The sequence below is a fragment of the Cherax quadricarinatus genome, chromosome 28 (assembly GCF_038502225.1).
Source record: "Cherax quadricarinatus isolate ZL_2023a chromosome 28, ASM3850222v1, whole genome shotgun sequence".
Lineage (NCBI taxonomy): Eukaryota > Metazoa > Arthropoda > Malacostraca > Decapoda > Parastacidae > Cherax > Cherax quadricarinatus.
In genome coordinates, this window is record NC_091319.1 from 19,999,354 (window position 1) to 20,024,058 (window position 24,705).

General features: G+C 42.7%; 1 protein-coding gene across 1 annotated transcript in view; it reads left to right on the top strand.

Moving 5' to 3' along the window:
* The window catches only part of LOC128693324 (carnitine O-palmitoyltransferase 1, liver isoform-like), an 87,678-nt gene that overhangs the window by 38,970 nt on the left and 24,003 nt on the right, over window positions 1-24,705 (top strand). The window contains exons 4-7 of the mRNA XM_070089448.1: window positions 8,049-8,203; window positions 10,806-10,915; window positions 15,477-15,643; window positions 23,820-23,920. Coding sequence (XP_069945549.1) covers window positions 8,049-8,203; window positions 10,806-10,915; window positions 15,477-15,643; window positions 23,820-23,920 — 533 coding nt within the window. The remainder of the gene's footprint in view (window positions 1-8,048; window positions 8,204-10,805; window positions 10,916-15,476; window positions 15,644-23,819; window positions 23,921-24,705) is intronic.

The window sequence follows — 24,705 nt, forward strand, 5'->3', positions numbered from 1 at the left end:
CTGTATTACAAAATGGACATAAATGCACTGGAAAATGTATGAAGGAGGATGACAGAGTTGATCCCATATATCAGAAATCTTCCCTATGAGGACAGACTGAGGGCCCTGAATCTGCACTCTCTAAAAAGGCATAAAATTAGGGGGGATATGATTGAGGTGTATAAATGGAAAACAGGAATATAGGGAATGTAAATAGTGTGCTAAAAATAGCTAGCCAAGACAGGACTTGCAGCAGTGGTTTTAAGTTGGAAAAATTCAGATTCAGGAAGAATAAAGGAAAGCAATGGTTTGGTAATAGAGTTGTGGATGAGTGGAACAAATGCCCAAGTACCATCATAGAAGCTAAGACGTTATGTAGTTTTAAAAATAGGTTGGATAAATACATGAGTGGGTGTGAGTGGGGTGGGTGTGAGTTGGACCCGACTAGCTTGTGGTAAAAGGTCTGATGCCGTGCTCCTTCCTTAAATGGATGTGACCTGACCTGTCCTGACTAGATGGGTGATTGGTTTAAGACAGGAGGTGACTTGGACCTGCCTCACATGGGCCAGTAGCCCTGCTGCATTGTTGTTGTTTTTTTTTTTTCCTCAACAAGACTGCCATCTCCCACTGAGGCAGGGTGACCCAAAAAGAAAGAAAATCCCCAAAATTAAAATACTTCCATCATAATTCAACACTTTCACCTCACTCATACATAATCACTGTCTTTGCAGAGGCTCTCAGATACGACAGTTTAGAAGTCCCTCCAAACTGTTAATATCCCAAACCCCTCCTTTAACCCTTAAACTGTCCAAATGTAGACCTACGTTTGCACGCATAGCACTCCAAACGTAGATCAACGTTTTATTTTTCATTCCTTCAAATTTGGCACAATAGGCTTGAGTCGCCTAGACATGAGAGAATGGGTCTGTGCACTCAGTGTGCGCACTATTAAAAAAATCTGGAAGCATTTAGTACCTTGTGGGAGTTCCAGTTCAGTTGAGCACCAGCTAGAGCAAATAGCATGGCAAACACCAGGGATTCACTGATGCCATGTTGCTTTACCACTCCCATTTTAAGAGGAAAGTAAAAACAAGTTTGATAAATACATGAGCCCTCTGTTGTCCAGAGGGGTGAGGAAGGGTTGTTGAGGTGGTTCAGACATGTAGAGAGAATGGAGCGAAACAGAGTGACTTCAAGAGTGTATCAGTCTGTAGTGGAAGGAAGGCAAGGTAGGGGTCGGCCTAGGAAAGGTTGGAGGGAGGGGGTAAAGGAGGTTTTGTGTGCGAGGGGCTTGGACTTCCAGCAGGCATGCGTGAGCGTGTTTGATAGGAGTGAATGGAGACAAATGGTTTTTAATACTTGACGTGCTGTTGGAGTGTGAGCAAAGTAACATTTATGAAGGGGTTCAGGGAAACCGGCAGGCCGGACTTGAGTCCTGGAGATGGGAAGTACAGTGCCTGCACTCTGAAAGAGGGGTGTTAATGTTGCAGTTTAAAAACTGTAGTGTAAAGCACCCTTCTGGCAAGACAGTGATGGAGTGAATGATGGTGAAAGTTTTTCTTTTTCGGGCCACCCTACCTTTGTGGGAATCGGCCAGTGTGATAATAATAATAATAAAAATGAGTGTGGGTGGGTGTGAGTTGGACCTGACTAGCTTTTGCTACTAGGTCTGATGTCATGCTCCTTCCTTCAGTGGATGTGACCTGACTAGGTGGGTCATTGATCTAAGCCAGGGGGGGGTGGTGTGACATGTACCTGCCTTGCATGGGCCAGTAGGCCTGCTGTAGTGTTCCTTCTTTATGTTCTTATGTTCTTAGGTATTTGGCAGGCTAGCCGGCTGGCTTGCTTTGGCTGTTTCTCTATCTATATCTCTGTCTCACATGTACACATAAGTACAGTTATTATACATAGTGTAAATTACCTAGGATAACCCAAAAAATCCAGGAAAAGATAGACAGGTAGACAGACAGAAACATGTTTGTACGTATCAGTGAAAACAAATAAACCCAGGGTTCCCTGAGCACCCTTTTATCAAGTGTCACCGAGGTGATAACAGATGCCATAACACGATTCTTCAAGGAGTGTGATATACATATACTCCATGCAGACAGAAAGACAGATAAACAGAGACAGAGACAGGCAGGCAGATACACACAGACAGGTAGACACAGGCAGATAGACAGACAGATAAATAGACAGAGACACAAGACATGTTTGTATGTAACAGTGATAACAAATACAGCGAGGGTTAGCTGGAGCAGTGGGCATTTATTAAATGTCACTAGGCTGTCAACAGTAAAGGGACGCCTTTCATAACACCATGCTTCAAGGTATATGCCAGGGTTTCTAAAACATTGCTGGGACCTATAAATACTTTGTATATATTTCTAGACAATAGTAAATAACCCAGGCAGGTGTAAATGTTCACCTGTCAGTGTGATATTAGGTACTATTTCAGTACCTAATGTTACCTATACAGTGGACCCCCGCTTAACGATCACCTCCAAATGCGACCAATTATGTAAGTGTATTTATGTAAGTGCGTTTGTACGTGTATGTTTGGGGGTCTGAAATGGACTAATCTACTTCACAATATTCCTTATGGGAAAAAATTCGGTCAGTACTGGGACCTAAACATACTACTGGAATGAAAAAAGTTCGTTAACCGGGGGTCCACTGTATTACTTACTATTTCAGTACCTAATATTAGTGTCAGAACAAAGATTGGCTATGAAATTACAAGAACTATTATAAATTGTAATTATCAGAACATAAAAATATATAAATTAAAATAACGAGAAAAGTATATTGGCAACACTTCTGCAAGTAACAGGAGTCAATGTTGCCGTCAGGTGAGCATCCAGAGCCAACTTCAAGGTCTTATGTCTCGGTAAGTACTGTCCCTAATTTTTTTTTTTCAATCTTATAACATGTAGAAAAATGTGCTCTTCATTTTAAAAGAAAAAAACGATTTTTTTTTTCAAAATATTCGGAGCGCCATGCGAGTGAACATAGATCTACATTTGGACAGTTTAAGGGTTAAAGTGCAGGCATTGTATGTACTTCCCATTTCCAGGACTCAAGTCTGGCTACTCGGTTTCCCTAAATCCCTTCACTAAATATTACCCTGCTCACACTCCAACAGTTCGTCATGTCCCATAAACCATTTATCTCCATTCACTCCTATCTAACACACACACACACACACACACACACACACACACACACACACACACACACACACACACACACACACACACACACACACACACACAAACACACACACACACACACACACACACACACACACACACACACACACACACACACACACACACACACACACACACACACACACACACAGAGTAGAGCTACAAGTGGAGGGAGAAGCAGGAAGGCCAGGACGAATGAAGCCAAACTACAAGAAAGGGGACTACACAGGAATGAGGAACTACCTGAACAGGGTTCACTGGGACAGAGAACTGGCAGGGAAGCCAGTTAATGAGATGATGGAATATGTAGCAACAAAATGCAAGGAGGCTGAGGAGAGGTTTGTACCCAAGGGTAACAGGATTAATGAAAAAGCCAGGATGAGCCCATGGTTTACCCAAAGGTGCAGGGAGGCAAAAACCAAGTGTGCTAGGGAATGGAAGAAATATAGAAGGCAAAGGACCCAGGAGAATAAGGAGAACAGTCGTAGAGCCAGAAACGAATATGCACAGATAAGAAGGGAGGCCCAAAGACAATATGAAAATGACATAGCAGCGAAAGCCAAATCTGACCCGAAACTGTTGTACAGCCACATCAGGAGGAAAACAACAGTCAAGGACCAGGTAATCAGGCTAAGGAAGGAAGGAGGAGAGACAACAAGAAATGACCGTGAAGTATGTGAAGAACTCAACAAGAGATTCAAAGAAGTGTTCACAGAGGAGACAGAAGGGACTCCAGAAAGACGGAGAGGTGGGGCACACCACCAAGTGCTGGACACAGTGCACACAACCGAGGAAGAAGTGAAGAGGCTTCTGAGTGAGCTAGATACCTCAAAGGCAATGGGGCCAGATAACATCTCCCCATGGGTATTGAGAGAGGGAGCAGAGGCGCTATGTGTACCCCTAACAACAATATTCAATACATCTATCGAAACAGGGAGATTGCCTGAGGCATGGAAGACAGCAAATGTAGTCCCAATCTTTAAAAAAGGAGACAGACATGAAGCATTAAACTACAGACCAGTGTCACTGACATGTATAGTATGCAAAATCATGGAGAAGATTATCAGGAGAAGAGTGGTGGAACACCTAGAAAGGAATGATCTCATCAACAGCAGCCAACATGGTTTCAGGGACGGGAAATCCTGTGTCACAAACCTACTGGAGTTCTATGACATGGTGACAGCAGTAAGACAAGAGAGAGAGGGGTGGGTGGATTGCATTTTCTTGGACTGCAAGAAGGCGTTTGACACAGTTCCACACAAGAGATTGGTGCAAAAACTGGAGGACCAAGCAGGGATAACAGGGAAGGCACTACAATGGATCAGGGAATACTTGTCAGGAAGACAGCAGCGAGTCATGGTACGTGACGAGGTGTCAGAGTGGGCACCTGTGACCAGCGGGGTCCCGCAGGGGTCAGTCCTAGGACCAGTGCTGTTTCTGGTATTTGTGAACGACATGACGGAAGGAATAGACTCTGAGGTGTCCCTGTTTGCAGATGACGTGAAGTTGATGAGAAGAATTCACTCGATCGAAGACCAGGCAGAACTACAAAGGGATCTGGACAGGCTGCAGACCTGGTCCAGCAATTGGCTCCTGGAGTTCAATCCCACCAAGTGCAAAGTCATGAAGATTGGGGAAGGGCAAAGAAGGCCGCAGACGGAGTACAGTCTAGGGGGTCAGAGACTACAAACCTCACTCAAGGAAAAAGATCTTGGGGTGAGTATAACACCAGGCACATCTCCTGAAGCGCACATCAACCAAATAACTGCTGCAGCATATGGGCGCCTAGCAAACCTCAGAACAGCATTCCGACATCTTAATAAGGAATCATTCAGGACCCTGTACACCGTGTATGTTAGGCCCATATTGGAGTATGCGGCACCAGTTTGGAACCCACACCTAGCCAAGCACGTGAAGAAACTAGAGAAAGTGCAAAGGTTTGCAACAAGACTAGTCCCAGAGCTAAGAGGTATGTCCTACGAGGAGAGGTTAAGGGAAATCAACCTGACGACACTGGAGGACAGGAGAGATAGGGGGGACATGATAACGACATACAAAATACTGAGAGGAATTGACAAGGTGGACAAAGACAGGATGTTCCAGAGATTGGACACAGTAACAAGGGGACACAGTTGGAAGCTGAAGACACAGATGAATCACAGGGATGTTAGGAAGTATTTCTTCAGCCACAGAGTAGTCAGTAAGTGGAATAGTTTGGGAAGCGATGTAGTGGAGGCAGGATCCATACATAGCTTTAAGCAGAGGTATGATAAAGCTCACGGCTCAGGGAGAGTGACCTAGTAGCGATCAGTGAAGAGGCGGGGCCAGGAGCTCGGACTCGACCCCCGCAACCTCAACTAGGTGAGTACAACTAGGTGAGTGTACACACACACACACACACACACACACACACACACACACACATACACACACACACACACACACACACAGGTGAGTACACACACACACACACCAGCACGGATTCACGGAAGGCAAATCCTGTGTCACAAACCTTCTGGAGTTTTATGATAAAATAACAGAAGTAAGACAAGAGAGAGAGGGGTGGGTTGATTGCATCTTCTTGGACTGCAAGAAGGCCTTTGACACAGTTCCTCACAAGAGATTAGTGCAGAAGCTAGAGCATCAGGCGCATATAACAGGAAGGGCACTGCAATGGATCAGAGAATACCTGACAGGGAGGCAACAACGAGTCATGGTACGTAATGATGTATCACAGTGGGCACCTGTGACGAGCGGGGTCCCACAGGGGTCGGTCCTAGGACCAGTGCTATTTTTGGTATATATGAACGACATGACGGAAGGGTTAGACTCAGAAGTGTCCTTGTTTGCAGATGATGTGAAGTTAATGAGGAGAATTAAATCTGATGAGGACCAGGCAGGACTTCAAAGAGACCTGGACAGACTGGACACCTGGTCCAGCAAATGGCTTCTCGAATTTAATCCTGCCAAATGCAAAGTCATGAAGATAGGGGAAGGGCACAGAAGACCACAGACAGAGTATAGGCTAGGTGGCCAAAGACTGCAAACCTCACTCAAGGAGAAAGATCTTGGGGTGAGTATAACACCGAGCATGTCTCCGGAAGCACACATCAATCAGATAACTGCTGCAGCATATGGGCGCCTGGCAAACCTGAGAACAGCATTCCGATACCTTAGTAAGGAATCATTCAAGACACTGTACACCGTGTATGTCAGGCCCATACTGGAGTATGCAGCACCTGTTTGGAACCCGCACTTGATAAAGCACGTCAAGAAACTAGAGAAAGTACAAAGGTTTGCGACAAGGTTAGTGTGGCATGCAAAGAGTACATAACCTTTATTCGGCGCATGGACACACCCTCATTTACAGGCTATCTCCCCCAACCAGCGAACCAGGTTGCTAAGAGTTGGTGATGGGGCCCCATCGTTCAACTAGTGACCAGGTTCTAGCCAATAAGAAGGTGGGATTGGCAATCGCAGAGGTTATGTGGATACCGCTCTCCTGTCTGCCCTTGTCATTCCCATTCTAGAGCTGGTTGAAGCACGGTCTGCTATCTTGTGGCTTCTATTTCTGCCTTGCTTACCGTGACGTGCACTATACTTATTACTGTACATAGTGTACATATTGCTGTTCTAAATTGGTGAAGGATAATATAAGTCTAAACTTTTTCTGCTGTGTTTCTTTTGCTCCCATTACACCTGGGATAACAGGCCTTTGAAATCCTAGGTTGTAATAGTTAGTTCCAGAGCTAAGGGGAATGTCCTATGAAGAAAGATTAAGGGAAATCGGCCTGACGACACTGGAGGACAGGAGGGTCAGGGGAGACATGATAACGACATATAAAATACTGCGTGGAATAGACAAGGTGGACAAGGACAGGATGTTCCAGGGAGGGGACACAGAAACAAGAGGCCACAATTGGAAGTTGAAGACACAAATGAGTCAGAGAGATAGTAGGAAGTATTTCTTCAGTCATAGAGTTGTAAGGCAGTGGAATAGCCTAGAAAATGACGTAGTGGAGGCAGGAACCATACACAGTTTTAAGACGAGGTTTGATAAAGCTCATGGAGCGGGGAGAGAGAGAGGGCCTAGTAGCAACCGGTGAAGAGGCGGGGCCAGGAGCTAGGACTCGACCCCTGCAACCACAAATAGGTGAGTACAAATAGGTGAGCGCGCGCACACACACACACACACACACACACACACACACACACACACACACACACACACACACACACACACACACACACATACACACATACATACATACACACATACATATGCTTCCTAGAAACCCAAGCCCCTTGCCCACAAAACCTCCTCTGCCCCCTCCCTCCAGCCTTTTCGAGGACGACTCCTACCTCTCCTTCCTTCCACTACAGATTTATACACACTCCAAGTCATTCTACTCTGATCCACTCTCTCTAAATGACCAAACCACCTCAATAACCCCTCTTCAACCCCCTGACTAATACTTTTAGTAACTCCACACCTCCTAATTTCCACACTGCGAATTCTCTGCATAATATTTACACCACACATTGCCCTTAGACATGACATCTCCACTGTCTCCAGCCACCACCTCGCTGCATCATCTACAACCCAAGCTTCACACCCATATGAAAGTGTTGATACCACTATACTTTCATACATTCCCTTCTTTGCCTCCATGTTGCCTCTTATGTTCTTGTATTGCATTAATACTAAATTTATGCACAATTGCACAGCCAACCTTTCAGTCTCCACTCTGACTTGTAATGCAAATAATCTTCTATGACATGAATGTTGGTAAATATGGCAGGCATTAAAGTGTTAAGCACTCTAGTTACTTTGTTTGCTAATGTTCTTCATTGCAGAACAATATACGATGTGGAGTCTTCCCAGCATCCCTTTCTTCACTGGCATTGACTGTTGGTGGCTACAATGCTATGTATCTTAGCAGAGATTTATATGGGACCAAGTTTGATATTTCCTTGGGTTTAGTTGACATCCTGAAGAAACATGTTAAACTGTAAGTTAATTTTTTTTTTTAATTTTATTAAAACTTAATTTACCATTAACTTTTTGACTGTTGCAACTCTAAATCCCAAAGTGTCCGTGTTGCAAAATATTTAAAAAAAAAAAATTCTTATGAATTGCTTCCCGATGATAATGACACCAAAAGTACAAAATTTGATGGAAAATTTAGGGAATTGTGTTCTTGCGAAGTTAGCGATCTTGGTGATATATACGCATCGGCGACTTCACCTACTTTGAGCCCTGTTTTCAGCCAATTCCGTTGTTCCAGTCGACCAAACTCCTAGCTATTTTTTTAGAGCTCAATTTGTTCTATCAATTGAGTACAAGAAACCACCCATTTTCCTATTTCAACTACCCAATAAAGTGGTCAGAAATTGGCAGTTTGGCCAATTTCATGCAAATTAAAAAAGCTGCAAATTTCAAAATAGGGTCCAGAATAAACAATGCAAACATTCCTGGCACTAAAATAACATTTTCTTTGTTCATTAGTCATGTCTCCAGGCTCCTCTTATATTACTCTTGCTTTCTATTTTGAATTTTTATTCACACAAAATATAGATTTACTGTTGTGCAGACTACTGCATTATTGTAATAATTGTATAAGTAATGTCAACCCATTCATGACTGCATATTAGAATGACTAGTTGGACACATTTTGAATGGTTGTATTCTCGTTATGTATGTAGGAACGATAGCTTGAACAACACCCGTGTACAACGCCAAAATTCCACCAATCATCTCGTGAAATTCAGGGATGCCTGATTAGTGATCAAAGAAACTAATTTCCGCAGACACAAGTGCCTTGAATCAGCACTAATTGCTGTTTCTAACACAGTTAAACAAATCAAAGCAGCTTCACCATCTCTGAAGTCTTAGCAAGAATTCTCCTGAAAACAGTAAATCCTGCCATCACATAGTCTCTCCTGCTAATACTACACAAGCACATTACAGAGGATGAACACTGAAACAGGCATTCTCTAATCCAGCCTCCAATAGAAATATTTGTCTAACCTATTTTTATGTTACCCAAGTAATAGCTTTTATATCCTTTTACTCATGTGCAAGTTAATTGTTCTACCATATTGTATTACTACTACTACAACTTATATCACTAATACTACCACTAGTATTACAGCTCACTCTAAGCCTATATATACCCCTTTGTGTCCATGTACTGTTTGTAACGGCTTGACAAAGCTCCTGTAGAGCGAAATGTTGCCACAATAAAATGTCACATTAGTTGCACTTGTATCCTTTTACTTTACATGTTTCTATGTTATTAATATTGTTTATTATGTCATATTAGATGAATTGTGATAGATAACTAAGCCATGGAGTTGATATTAGTGTCATATTGAAGCATATTGTCCTGTCTCCAACAATAATCTCACCTCCCTCTTCCCTCTGCCCCTTCTGCCATACACCAACAGGAGTCTTCAATAAAGTTAAGTGTGATGCTAAATGTTCATATATACATTTTATTAGTGCTTTATATTTTCTGCACATAAATCTATATTTAAACTAAAAAACAATTTTTTTTAATACTTACGGGTGTCTGAAACGGATTAATTGGATTTACATTATTTCTTATGGGGAAAATGGTTTTCGCCGATCTCTCTGGAACGGATTAATGATGAAAAGGGAGGGTCCACTGTAGAATGAAAGTTTATTTTTCTGAATCAAATAAGATTAAAACGAGTGGAGTCTAATAAAAACTTATGATTTTATGGCGTGTTGAAGTGGGAGAAAAAAATCACTTTTCAGTAACGGCAGTGTAAATGTGCCAGTGATATCTACGTTTTAGAATTTATTGACACTAAGATATGATTATTTTTCTATTTATTTAATCAGTGGTGGTATTTCAAAATTAAATTGAATATCTTTAATACAACAGGTTTTACTTTTGTTATTGCTTGGGAGAGAGACATTATTTGCATATTCACATAGAACGGGTCGGCAACCTTTTGGAGAGAAAGGGCCAGACAGCTATGCAGTCTCTTGGAGGAGGGCCATGTTATTAAATATAATTTTTTTTTCTCGAACTCAGGGTTGCCATTAGTTTTTTAAACCAATTTTAGCCTAATTCTAATAATACGTAACACAGTTTATCACAAATAATTAAATAAACATTATTATCGAATACAGGTAGTACCTACTGTACAGTAGTTTTATCACCAGACAACAACCTCAAATGAAAAATTCTGAGGAGGGAGGATACGAAGTAACTTTTCTAGGGACTGCTTTACCTTGAAGTGAACTACTGCATCTGTATTTGATACTAATTACATAATTTAGTATCCAGGTATTAAGTTGGCGGGCTGGACGAAAACCTCACACGGGCCGGGGGTTGCCGACCTCTGACCTAGATCATAAGCCACAATTAAAATTAATGCAGTGCCTTTGTACATACATTGGTATAATGAATTTTACTTGTAATAGATAATCTGTTTACATTCCTAAAGTTAAAAAGAGAAACTTTTCTTTTTGATCCACCTGCTTCGGTGGGATATGACCAGTTTGTTGTAAGAAAGAAGAAACTTGTTTTAACTGTTCAGAGTAAATTTTGAATAGTGATAAACATATTTGCTTTGCAGAGAAGAGCCAGCCAAAGGGGTTGTGTGTTGTACTGTGTCTGCCTTTGCTGTATGGTGTGGTGTCTTTATATTCATGAGGTATACACTAAGACTTCTGTTCATGTACAAAGGTGAGTATATATTCTGTTTGTTTTTACTCAAAAATAGGAGTGTGTGCCTTGTTTAGATTCACTTGTTGCCTCCTCCTATCACAGTAAAAAAAATTGCAACTGTTTCTTAGGGTACCTGGATGATTGCATAGCATGTAAATTTCCACAGACTTCTCCATTACCATTTATGAAATGTTATTTTTACATATTAACCAAATTGTAGTACTGTGTAATGCAGTTTGATCAAGAATAGGAGTTCATAGATGAATGCATTTGTATTCAGAATACAGAACATTATTCACAAAAATTAGCAAGACAAGCCATGGGTGGGGGGGGGGGGGATTGTGGAAATCTTTACTTTCGCAAATAGCTCCTGATGCACTGAGAAGTGTGAAAGTACTTGAAGTGGACATGTTGGCAGGTGGGTTTATGAAGGATGAGAAGAACACCATAGAATAGATGAAGAAAAAAAGTGGGTGGTGTGGTGAGGCATCTGTGGAAAGAAAGTTTATTTGTGGAGGCAAAAGAAAAAAGGAATGTACCATATAATAATGGGACCTACACTTCAGTGTAATGCATGGGTTTTGAATATTGAACCGAGAAGGAAGCTAGAGGCAATGGAGATTCATGTTAGAGAGAAATAAGTAGTTTGAATATCATGCAGAGAATTTGGGGTGTAGAAATTAAAGGGAAATATGGGGGTCACCAAGGGTATAATTCAAGAGGGTTGAGGAGTTGCCTAGGTGGTTTGGATATGTAGAGAAGATGGAGAGAGAGAGATAGAGATAGGCTGACAAAGAGGGTATATAAATGTGGAATGGAAGGCAGAAATGGTAGGGGGTCATACAAGGAATGGTTGGAAGAGGAAAGAGAGACTTTGGGTTTTAGGGGCTTGAGCATCCAGCAGGCTTGTGTGATTGTGTTAAATGGGAGTGAATCGAGACGAGCATGTTTTGATAGTCATGCTGTTGGAGTATGAACGAGATTACTTTTATGAAAGGATTCAGAAAAAGCAGTTAGCTGGACTTGAGTCCTGGAGATGGGAAGGGCAGTGCTTGCACTCTGGAGGAGGGGTGGGGATGTTTCAGTCAAAGGTTAATCTGAATTTTTTTTATGTCAGTACAGTTCTGGAAATGGTGATTGAATAAATGATGATGAATTCGTTTTCTTTGGGTTACCCTCCTTTGATGGAACACAGCTGTTGAGGCACAAAAAAAAAAAATCACAATGCTGAGACGGCAATTAGGTTTTCCTTAGCACCTAATTCACTTCCAAAACTCTCAAACTGAAAGAAAAAAAATTGAGGTTCAGGCCATTTGACCTTTGAACATCCTTGCATAAATACTTTCCTGAATTGCAATAAATGTGACTGCATAATTACTTGGCATAGACCCTAACACTTAATCCTGAATGTTGTATGATGCTATCATAAATTTCATCTAGTTCATTTGGATGATTTTATTTTGTGATGGGTTGTCACCCTTTATTTTTTGTACTGAAATTCTAGCTGGATCATGAAACCTGTGTATCACCTGGCATCCCAGAAGCATTTTGGTGCAAGGAAAATGGCTCGTTGATAGAATTTTCATAAAAATGTTCTGCCACAAGTCATTACGAAGTTGTTAGACTGAACCTCTGCAGTGACTGTAGAGTTGGTCTATCATTAATTTTTAATTTTTGGCACTCAGCTCTTATCATTTTTGAGATACCGCCGTTGGGATAGTGATTCCCAGAACTATTAACATATGAATCAGGTTTTTATATAACACTTAATTCATCAGGATTAATAAATTACATACAATGATTTCTGGCTGCCAGATGACAACTGTTTGTATATTGAATTATCAGTATAATTAATCTGCTATATATTCATGAAATAAATTTTTTTTTTTTTCTCTCTCAACAAGTCGGCCATCTCCCACCGAGGCAGGGTGACCCAAAAAAGAAAGAAAATCCCCAAAAAGAAAATGCTTTCATCATCATTCAACACTTTCACCACACTCACACATAATCACTGTTTTTGCAGAGGTGCTCAGAATACAACAGTTTAGAAGCATACACATATAAAGATACACAACATATCCCTCCAAACTGCCAATATCCCAAACTCCTCCTTTAAAGTGCAGGCATTGTACTTCCCATTTCCAGGACTCAAGTCCGACTATATGAAAATAACCGGTTTCCCTGAATCCCTTCACTAAATATTACCCTGCTCACACTCCAACAGATCATCAGGTCCCAAGTACCATTCGTCTCCATTCACTCCTATCTAACACGCTCACACACGCTTGCTGGAAGTCCAAGCCCCTTGCCCACAAAACCTCCTTTACCCCCTCTCTCCAACCCTTTCGAGGACGACCCCTACCTCGCCTTCCTTCCCCTATAGATTTATATGCTTTCCATGTCATTCTACTTTGATCCATTCTCTCTAAATGACCAAACCACCTCAACAACCCCTCTTCTGCCCTCTGACTAATACTTTTATTAACTCCACACCTTTTCCTAATTTCCACACTCCGAATTTTCTGCATAATATTTACACCACACATTGCCCTTAGACAGGACATCTCCACTGCCTCCAACCGTCTCCTCGCTGCTGCATTTACCACCCAAGCTTCACACCCATATAAGTGTTGGTACTACTATACTTTCATACATTCCCTTCTTTGCCTCCATAGATAATGTTTTTTGAATCCACATATACCTCAATGCACCACTCACCTTTTTTCCCTCATCAATTCTATGATTAACCTTATCCTTCATAAATCCATCCGCCGACACGTCAACTCCCAAGTATCTGAAAACATTCACTTCTTCCATACTCCTCCTCCCCAATTTGATATCCAATTTTTCATCTAAATCATTTGATACCCTCATCACCTTACTCTTTTCTATGTTCACTTTCAACTTTCTACCTTTACACACATTCCCAAACTCATCCACTAACCTTTGCAATTTTTCTTTAGAATCTCCCATAAGCACAGTATCATCAGCAAAAAGTAACTGTGTTAATTCCCATTTTGAATTTGATTCCCCATAATTTAATCCCACCCCTCTCCCGAACACCCTAGCATTTACTTCTTTTACAACCCCATCTATAAATATATTAAACAACCATGGTGACATTACGCATCCCTGTCTAAGACCTACTTTTACCGGGAAGTAGTCTCCCTCTCTTCTACACACCCTAACCTGAGCCTCACTATCCTCATAAAAACTCTTTACAGCATTTAGTAACTTACCACCTATTCCATATACTTGCAACATCTGCCACATTGCTCCTCTATCCACTCTATCATATGCCTTTTCTAAATCCATAAATGCAGTAAAAACTTCCCTACCTTTATCTAAATACTGTTCACATATATGCTTCAATGTAAACACTTGATCTACACATCCCCTACCCACTCTGAAACCTCCTTGCTCATCCGCAATCCTACATTCTGTCTTACCTCTAATTCTTTCAATTATAACCCTACCGTACACTTTTCCTGGTATACTCAATAAACTTATTCCTCTATAATTTTTACAATCTCTCTTGTCCCCTTTCCCTTTATATAAAGGGACTATACATGCTCTCTGCCAATCCCTAGGTACCTTCCCCTCTTTCATACATTTATTAAACAAAAGTACCAGCCACTCCAACACTATATCCCCCCTGCTTTTAACATTTCTGTCATGATCCCATCAGTTCCAGCTGCTTTACCCCCTTTCATTCTACGTAATGCCCCGTGTACCTCCCCCACACTTACATTCTGCTCTTCTTCACTCCTAAAAGATGGTATACCTCCCTGACCAGTGCATGAAATTACCGCCTCCCTTTCTTCCTCAACATTTAAAAGTTCCTCAAAATATTCTCGCCATCTACCTAATACCTCCCTCTCCCCATCTACTAACTCCCCTACTCTGTTTTTAACTGACAAATCCATACTTTCCCTAGCCTTTCTTAACTTGTTTAACTCACTTCAAAATTTTTTCTTATTTTCATTAAAATTTCTTGACAGTGCCTCTCCCACTCTATCATCTGCTCTCCTTTTGCACTCTCTCACCACTCTCTTCACCTTTCTTTTACTCTCCATATACTCTGCTTTTCTTATAACACTTCTGCTTTGTAAAAACCTCTCATAAGCTAACTTTTTCTCTTTTATCACACCCTTTACTTCATCATTCCACCAATCACTCCTCTTTCCACCTGCTCCCACCCTCCTATAACCACAAACTTCTGCCCCACATTCTAATACTGCATTTTTAAAACTATTCCAACCCTCTTCAACCCCCCACTACTCATTAAAATAAGCAAGCTCCAGTGCATTATCTTGAGGGACACTAAAAATTGTGATAATATATGTACAAGGAAGCAGTATACTCGTATTTCTTATTCAGTGGGCCAAAATGTAATTCTTGTGGATCCGTGTTACAGCTGAAGCAGTCGTAAACTGCCATCCCATCAATTCAGACAAGAAGCACTTTACTGTCATATTCAGTGTGATGTCATGTGCAGATGTTGATACTTTTATTGTCAATATTATGAAAAGTTAAAAAGATTGGTTTCGATCCAAAAATTTTATGGGTTTACTTGCAGGTTGGATGTATGAAGAAAGAGGTAGTGGTCGGAAAATGAGTTTAACTTCAAGGGTGTGGATTGTAGCGCTGAAATCCTTGACTTGGTTCTCACGACCTATGCTGTACTCGTACCAAGGTGCTCTTCCCAGATTGCCCCTTCCTGCTCTCAAGGATACCATGGATCGGGTAGGTTCTTATTAAACTAATTTTCTATTCTGCAGATTTATATGTAACGTATCCCCACCCTGTAAGCTATACAGGAAAAGGGGTTACCAGCCTGTTACTCCCAGCATTTTAGTTGGCTTCTACAATACACATGGCTTACAGAGGAAAAATTCTTATTCCAATTCCTCATGGAACAAGAACTATTATGAAAAACCAAAGAAAACTCCGATGAGTATGTATACATAAATGTGTACATACGTATATAGTGTGACTTAATTGTAAGTAAAAGTAACAAGATATACAGTAGGGCCCCACTTTACAGCGTTTCGCCTTATGGCATTTCGCTAAAACTTTCTATATGGCGAGCGGTCTTTCAAATACGGTGCTCACCACTCAGTTTGTTTACATTGTCTGTGATCACCTCTCTATTATGTAATAATAATCACACTTGGGCATAGTAAATGTCTTATTTTACGTTAATATAGACATTTTCATTAATCCATCTATGATATTTTCTTCAAAATTATATAAGAAACATGTTACATAGCATATAAATATGCTATGTAGGTATGTAGCCCAGGCGGACATTATTATTATAATTAAAACAATACACATCTGGTTTGTTTACAAAACTCACAGACCTGTTACACTCTCTCTCTCTCTCTCTCTCTCTCTCTCTCTCTGTCTGTCTGTCTGTCTTTCTGTCTTTCTGTCTTTCTGTCTTTTTTTTTTTTTTTTTTTTTTTTTTTTTTTTTTTTTTTACACACAGGGTTTGACAAGGTTAAGGATCCTTAGCTTTTTTGACAAGCTATTTACAGGTTAAGGATTCCTAACTTTATTGGCAAGCTAAGAGCTGTTACCTACATCACCTCATTTGAAAGCATTTTTATTGTTATGAGACATACAAGTAGGGAACAGGATGAAGTTGGAGCCAACTGTGGGTCAGCATTTTCATGTGATCAACTGACTTTATCTCGTTGACATCATTATGCTGTACGAATGTGTTCCATACTCGAGTCATCCTGGGTATATGTGATCTCAGATGGAGTGATGTTCTGGAGAAGGGTACAGCCAGAGTGAAGTTGCTGCTTTCTGCCCGTCTTGTGGCATAAAAGCTTGTTTCACGCTGTCCTTGAAGTGGATCCAAGTGTGGTACTTTGACAATATTGGCCTTGTACATAACAGTAAGGCTACCCACATCCCTCCTATGTTGAAGGCTCTGCTGAAATGACAGATCTATCCAGGATGGGTCCAGGCGAGAGATGAGACATCTTGCTCTGTTCTCTACTCTGTCAAGCAGTCGCAGATGAGAGGGGGGGCAGGCAAACCAAGAAAGTGGAGCATACTCAAGGTGTGAGCGTACTTGTGCCTCGTACAAAATCTTGCAACTCCTACTGTCAAGCAGATGCGAGATACGGCGAAGTGCTGTAAGCTTCCTGGCTGCCTTGTTTGCAAGATTTACAACATGGTTCTTCATGGTTAGTTTGGAGTCAAATTTCACCCCAAGGATATCAACTTCTTCTCCAGGTGCCAACACCCTCCCATTCATCCTTACTACTGCACCAGCATTACCATCATGGTGCCTAGAGACGATCATCATTTGAGTTTTCTCAGGTGCAAATGTTACTTGCCATCTATTTCCCCAAGCTGATATAGCTCTCAGCTGGTGATTGATGTAGCTTAGAGCAGCTGGCATTTCTTCTCTTGGATAAGTGAATGTCAGTGTACAGTAGTCTGCATATGCATGTGATTCTGGGATGAGATGATGAAGGTCGTTGAAGTAGACATTCCATAACAATGGTCCCAGCACGCTTCCTTGTGGAACACTTGCCCCAGTAGGATGTCTTGCTGATTCTGTTCCATTGAGAACTAACACTTAGAGATCTACCATGAAAGTAATCACTGAGGAGACATAGCGTAGAGCCTGCAATTCCCAGTGCTTGAAGTTTTGCCAAGAGGTCCTGGTGCCACACCCGGTCTCTCTCACTGTCTCTCTGTCTCTGTCTCTGTCTCTCTCTGTCTCTGTCTCTGTCTGTCTCTCTGTCTGTCTCTCTGTCTGTCTCTCTGTCTGTCTCTGTCTGTCTCTCTCTCTGTCTCTCTCTCTCTCTCTCTCTCTCTCTCTCTCCATTTAATCTTGTTTACTCACCTTGCACCCTCATTAAGACTACAAATATTTTAAGGTAAGTAATGAGTCAGAATTCTTCCTCCGTAAGCCATGCGTGTTGCAAGAGGAGACTAAAATGTCAGGAGCAAGGGGCTAGTAACCCATTCTCCTGTATATATTACTAAATGTAAAAGGAGAAACTTTCGTTTTTCCTTTTGGGCCACCCCGCCTCGGTGGGATACTGCCGGTGTGTTGAAAGAAAGAAAGAAAAAGAGGTAATGAGTGTACACTAAATGTATTTTATCACTCTAGGGCTCTTTAAATGTCGAAGTATATTACGTGTGGGTAGGGTTGGGTAGTTTGGTCTGTCTGGCTGCCATACCTAGCACACCTAACGTCTTACAATAAATGCTACTCGCTTCTCGCCCTTCATTAAGACTACAAATATTTTGAGGTAAGTAATGAGTGTACTGTGTGTGTATTCTACTTTTTATTATTTTTAATGCCTTGTTCTATTGCTAACTTAATATATGTTAGTGTAAACTTATCTGACATTTACAAGTGGAAAAAATGGCGTTCTGCTTTCTGGTGATGTCTGCTTTCCGGCAGTAGCCTGGAACCTAACCTGCCGTATAAGTGGGGGCCTACTGTACCTGTTAGACATCTCTCTGTGGGTCCTTAGAGAGAGAGCGCAGAGATGCTGTGTACCGCTAACAAAGATCTTCAACACATCCATTGAATCTGGGCAACTACCTGAGGTATGGAAGATGGCAAATGTAGTCCCAATTTTTAAAAAAGGAGACAGACATGAGGCATTAAACTATAGACCTGCATCACTAATATGTATAGTATGCAAAGTCATGGAGATCATCATCAGGAGGAGAGTGGTGGAGCACCTGGAAAGAAACAAGCGTATAATCGACAACCAGCACGGTTTCAGGGAAGGAAAATCCTGCGTCACAAACCTACAGGAGATTTATGACAAGGTGACAGAAGACAAGAGAGGGATGGATAGATTGCATTTCCTTGGACTGCAAGAAGGCCTTCAACACAGTTCCTCACAAGAGGTTAATGCAAAAGCTAGAGGATCAGGCACACATAACAGGAAAGGCACTGCAATGGATGGGAGAATATCTGACAGGGAGGCAACAACTAGTCATGGTACGTGATGAGGTGTCAGAGTGAGCGCCTGTGACAAGCGGGATTACACAGGGGTCAGTCCTAGGACTCATGCTGTTTTTGGTATATGTGAATGACATGATGGAAGGGATGGACTCAGAAGTGTCCTTGTTTGCAGAGTATGTGAAGTTAATGAGAATAATGAAATTGGTCGAGGATCAGGCAGGACTACAAAGAGACCTGGACAGGCTACAAGCCTGGTCCAGCAACTGGCTCCTTGAATTTAACCCTGCCAAATGCAAAGTCATGAAGATCACGGAAGGGCAAAGAAGATCGCAGACAGAGTCTAGTCTAGGTGGCCAAAGACTGCATACCTCACTCAAGGTAAAAGATCTTGGGGTGAGTATAATGCCGAGCACATCTGAGGCGCACATCAGTCAGATAACTGCTGCTCATGGAGCAGGGAGAGAGAGGACCTAGTAGCAATCAACGAACAGGTGGGGTCAGGAGCTGACTACCCCTGCAACCACAAATAGGTAAGTACATACGTACACACACACATGCACACACACGTGCACACACACACACGCGTGCACACACAAGTTGAGATAAATAGGCTGAAGCGAGTTACAGGGGGAGTGACCAGAGAAGACACAGCATATGAAGCTGCGAGGCCGAACAGGAAGGAAGGAATTGTGAATTATGCTAAGGTCATATCAGCCTGCCAAGGAGGACCAAGGAGTGAAAGGGAAGAACAGCTGGTTGCAGATGGAGAGGGTGATAGGTCGAATGCTGAGGCACAACCATGCTATCAAGAGCCACTGGAAAAATCGAGGGAGAAACTGACCACATACAGGCAGGATCCAGAGTCACAGAGGGTGAGGCAATGGGAGGAGGAAAGGGCAAAATCAGTGTTTATCCATGGGCTTCAGGAGAGAGAGGAAAGGACACACACTGAAAGGCAGCAGGAAGAAAGAAAGGAGATTGAGAAAATCATCACGGAAATAGGTGAAGAGATGGACGAGACTGTAAATTTTCAGAGAATAGGGGGGTACTCGAAGGGGAGAAACCAACCAATCAAGCTGATTCTCAGGACAGAAACAGTGCAGAACAGGATCCTCCAAGAGAAACCACGATTGAAATACTCGGAAGAGTACAAGAGGGTGTTCCTAGACAGAGACAGAACAAAATCAGAACGACAGCAGCTGAGGGAGAGGACAAAAAAGCGAAAGGAGCTAGGAAAAGAGACAAGGATGGAACCAGCAGAGGTCAGTCAGAGCAGAACAGAACAGCAAGGGCAAGCGCACACACAACTATTCTCAGAACCATACAACCTATCACACCATCCCAACACACACTACAATCCATACCCACAGCCTCCACCCAACACCGGGCTATAGAATCCCACAGTATGCCACCAGGTCTCCCACCCTCACAGGCCCCCAAACCACAGTGTTGGAAAGGAAACTGAAGGTATGGTACACAAACGCTGATGGAATAACAAATAAGTGGGAGGAGTGGCATGAGAGTCAAAAAGGCATCACCGGACATCATAGCTCTCACAGAAACCAAGCTTACAGGTATGATAACAGATGCCATCTTTCCAGCAGGATACCAAATCCTGAGGAAAGACAGAGGGAACAGGGGGGATTGGAGGAGTGGCATTGCTGATCAAAAATCGCTGGAATTTTGATGAGCTGGAGAGAGGAGACAGCAGAGAAGAAAGTGATTACATAGCGGGAATGCTTCACTCTGGAGGTCCCAAGGTGGTAATAGCAGTGATGTATAACCCACCACAGAACAGCAGGAGGCCAAGGCAAGAGTACGACGAGAGCAATAGAGTGATGGTTGACACACTGGCTAGAGTGGCCAGAAGAGCTCATGCATGCAGGGCAAAGCTCCTGATCATGGGTGACTTTAACCACAAGGAGATCGATTGGGAGAACTTGGACCCGCATGGGGGCCAAGATACATGGAGGGCTAAGATGATGGAGGTGGTACTGGAAAACTTCATGTACCAACACGTAAGGGATACTGCAAGAGAGAGAGAGGGGAGGATGAACCAGCAAGGCTGGACTTAGTATTCACCTTGAGTAGTGCAGATATCGAGGACATCACATATGAAAGACCCCTTGGGGCCAGTGACCATGTGGTTTTAAGCTTCGAATACACAGTAGAGCTACAAGTAGAGGGAGAAGCAGGAAGGCCAGGACGAATGAAGCCAAACTACAAGAAAGGGGACTACACAGGAATGAGGAACTTCCTGAATGGGGTTCAGTGGGACAGAGAACTGGCAGGGAAGCCAGTTAATGAGATGATGGAATATGTAGCAACAAAATGCAAGGAGGCTGAGGAGAGGTTTGTACCCAAGGGTAACAGGAATAATGAAAAAGCCGGGATGAGCCCATGGTTTACCAAAAGGTGCAGGGAGGCAAAAACCAAGTGTGCTAGGGAATGGAAGAAATATAGAAGGCAAAGGACCCAGGAGAATAAGGAGAGCAGTCGTAGAGCCAGAAACGAATATGCACAGATAAGAAGGGAGGCCCAAAGACAGTATGAAAATGACATAGCAGCGAAAGCCAAATCTGACCCGAAACTGTTGTACAGCCACATCAGGAGGTAAACAACAGTCAAGGCCCAGGTAATCAGGCTAAGGAAGGAAGGAAGGAGGAGAGACAACAAGAAATGATCGTGAAGTATGTGAGGAACTCAACAAGAGATTCAAAGAAGTGTTCACAGAGGAGACAGAAGGGGCTCCAGAAAGACGGAGAGGTGGGGCACACCACCATGTGCTGGACACAGTGCACACAACCGAGGAAGAAGTGAAGAGGCTTCTGAGTGAGCTAGATACCTCAAAGGCAATGGGGCCAGATAACATCTCCCCATGGGTATTGAGAGAGGGAGCAGAGGTGCTATGTGTACCCCTAACAACAATATTCAATACATCTATCGAAACAGGGAGATTGCCTGAGGCATGGAAGACAGCAAATGTAGTCCCAATCTTTAAAAAAGGAGACAGACATGAAGCATTAAACTACAGACCAGTGTCACTGACATGTATAGTATGCAAAATCATGGAGAAGATTATCAGAAGAGTGGTGGAACACCTAGAAAGGAATGATCTCATCAACAGCAGCCAACATGGTTTCAGAGACGGGAAATCCTGTGTCACAAACCTACTGGAGTTCTATGACATGGTGACAGCAGTAAGACAAGAGAGAGAGGGGTGGGTGGATTGCATATTCTTGGACTGCAAGAAGGCATTTGACACAGTTCCACACAAGAGATTGGTGCAAAAACTGGAGGACCAAGCAGGGATAACAGGGAAGGCACTGCAATGGATCAGGGAATACTTATCAGGAAGACAGCAGCGAGTCATGGTATGTGGCGAGGTGTCAGTGGGCACCTGTGACCAGCGGGGTCCCACAGGGGTCAGTCCTAGGACCAGTGCTGTTTCTGGTATTTGTGAACGACATGACGGAAGGAATAGACTCTGAGGTGTCCCTGTTTGCAGATGACGTGAAGTTGATGAGAAGAATTCACTCGATCGAAGACCAGGCAGAACTACAAAGGGATCTGGACAGGCTGCAGACCTGGTCCAGCAACTGGCTCCTGGAGTTCAATCCCACCAAGTGCAAAGTCATGAGGATTGGGGAAGGGCAAAGAAGACTGCAGACGGAGTACAGTCTAGGGGGCCAGAGACTACAAACATCACTCAAGGAAAAAGATCTTGGGGTGAGTATAACACCAGGCACATCTCCTGAAGCGCACATCAACCAAATAACTGCCGCAGCATATGGGCGCCTGGCAAACCTCAGAACAGCATTCCGACATCGTAATAAGGAATCGTTCAGGACCCTGTACACCGTGTACGTTAGGCCCATATTAGAGTATGCGGCACCAGTTTGGAACCCACACCTAGCCAAGCATGTAAAGAAACTAGAGAAAGTGCAAAGGTTTGCAACAAGACTAGTCCCAGAGTTAAGAGGTATGTCCTATGAGGAGAGGTTAAGGGAAATCAACCTGACGACACTGGAGGACAGGAGAGAGAGGGGGGACATGATAACGACTTACAAAATACTGAGAGGAATTGACAAGGTGGACAAAGACAGGATGTTCCAGAGACTGGACACAGCAACACTGGGACACAGTTGGAAGCTGAAGACACAGATGAATCAAAGGGATGTTAGGAAGTATTTCTTCAGCCACAGAGTAGTCAGGAAGTGGAATAGTTTGGGAAGCGATGTAGTGGAGGCAGGATCCATACATAGCTTTAAGCAGAGGTACGATAAAGCTCATGGTTCAGGGAGAGTGACCTAGTAGCGACCAGTGAAGAGGCGGGGCCAGGAGCTTGGACTTGACCCCTGCAACCTCAACTAGGTGAGAACTAGGTGAACGAACACACACACACACACACACACACACACACACACACACACGCACACATGCACACACATGCACACACTCTATATATCTCTATCTCCATATGCACGCACATGCCCCACACACATACCACATGCACTAATATTACACACCTGCTCGTATGACACATATGCTTCTACCACCTGGAGTATGTTTGGAGGGGGTTTCAGGGATCTATGCCCCTGCGGCCCAGTCCATGACCAGGCCTCACGGTGGATCAAGGCCTGATCAACCAGGCCGTCCTCTTGCCACACACATGCTCCTTCCACACGCATGCTCCTTCCACACGCATGCTCCTGCCACATGTGCTCATGCCACACGTGCACATACCACATACTTCTGACAAAATGGTATTTGAATGATAATGAATAGATTTATTTCTTTGGATCTCCTTGCCTTGGTTAGAAATAGCTAAATATGGATGTTAATTATGACTAAATTAAGGGTACGTATTTGAAGAAAATTGATATACATGTATTTACAGATGAAGAGAAAGATAGCGTCTAGTTTTAGTCTGTTTAACAAACTGATGTAATGATTTGTAATTTTCAGTATCTGCGAAGTGTCCGTCCACTAATGGATGATGAGAATTATGTTCGGATGGAGAAGCTTGCCCAGGATTTTCAGACAGGTATTGGAAAAAAGCTTCAAAGGTAAGCTTTCCCTCTAGATGCATAGCAGGTTGAGGCATGGTTTTTTTTTTTCCTCATCCTACATTCATCTTTTGTTGCATTCAGCATACAGTAGGGCCCCACTTATACGGCAGGTTAGGTTCCAGGCTACCACCGTAAAGCGGAAATTGCCGTAAAGTGGAACACCCTTTTTTCCCCCTTATAAATGCATAGAAATACTAGATAACAAGTTTACAATAACATATATTAAGTTAGCAATAGAACTAGGCATTAAAAACAATAAAAAAGTAAAATACACATATAGTACACTCATTACTTTCCTTAAAATATTTGTAGTCTTAATGTAGGGTGAGATGAGTAGCATTTATTGTAAGAAATCAAGTGTGGTATGTATGGTAGCCAGCCAGGCTACCAAACCAGGCCAACCCACCCACACATAATATTCTATGACATTTAACCCTTAAACGGTCCAAACTTATATATAAGTTCTCTCGCGTAGCGCCCCAAACATATATGTATGTTTTATTTTTCATTCATTCAAAATTGGCACGATAGGCCTGAGTTGCCTAGACATGAGAGAATGGGTGTGCGCACTCAGTGTGTGCAGTATGAAAAAAATTGGGGATGCCTGGGTACCACATGCTAGGTCCAGTTACATTCAGCTCCATCTTGGGTCAGCATCATGGCACATTCTCGTGATTCACTCACGCCTTGTCGTATTAACACACTGCTGTTCGAGGACCGCCCAGCATCCCCTCAACCATGTGCTGCCTCCACTCCTGTCCTTCCTCCTGCTCCCCCTCTCC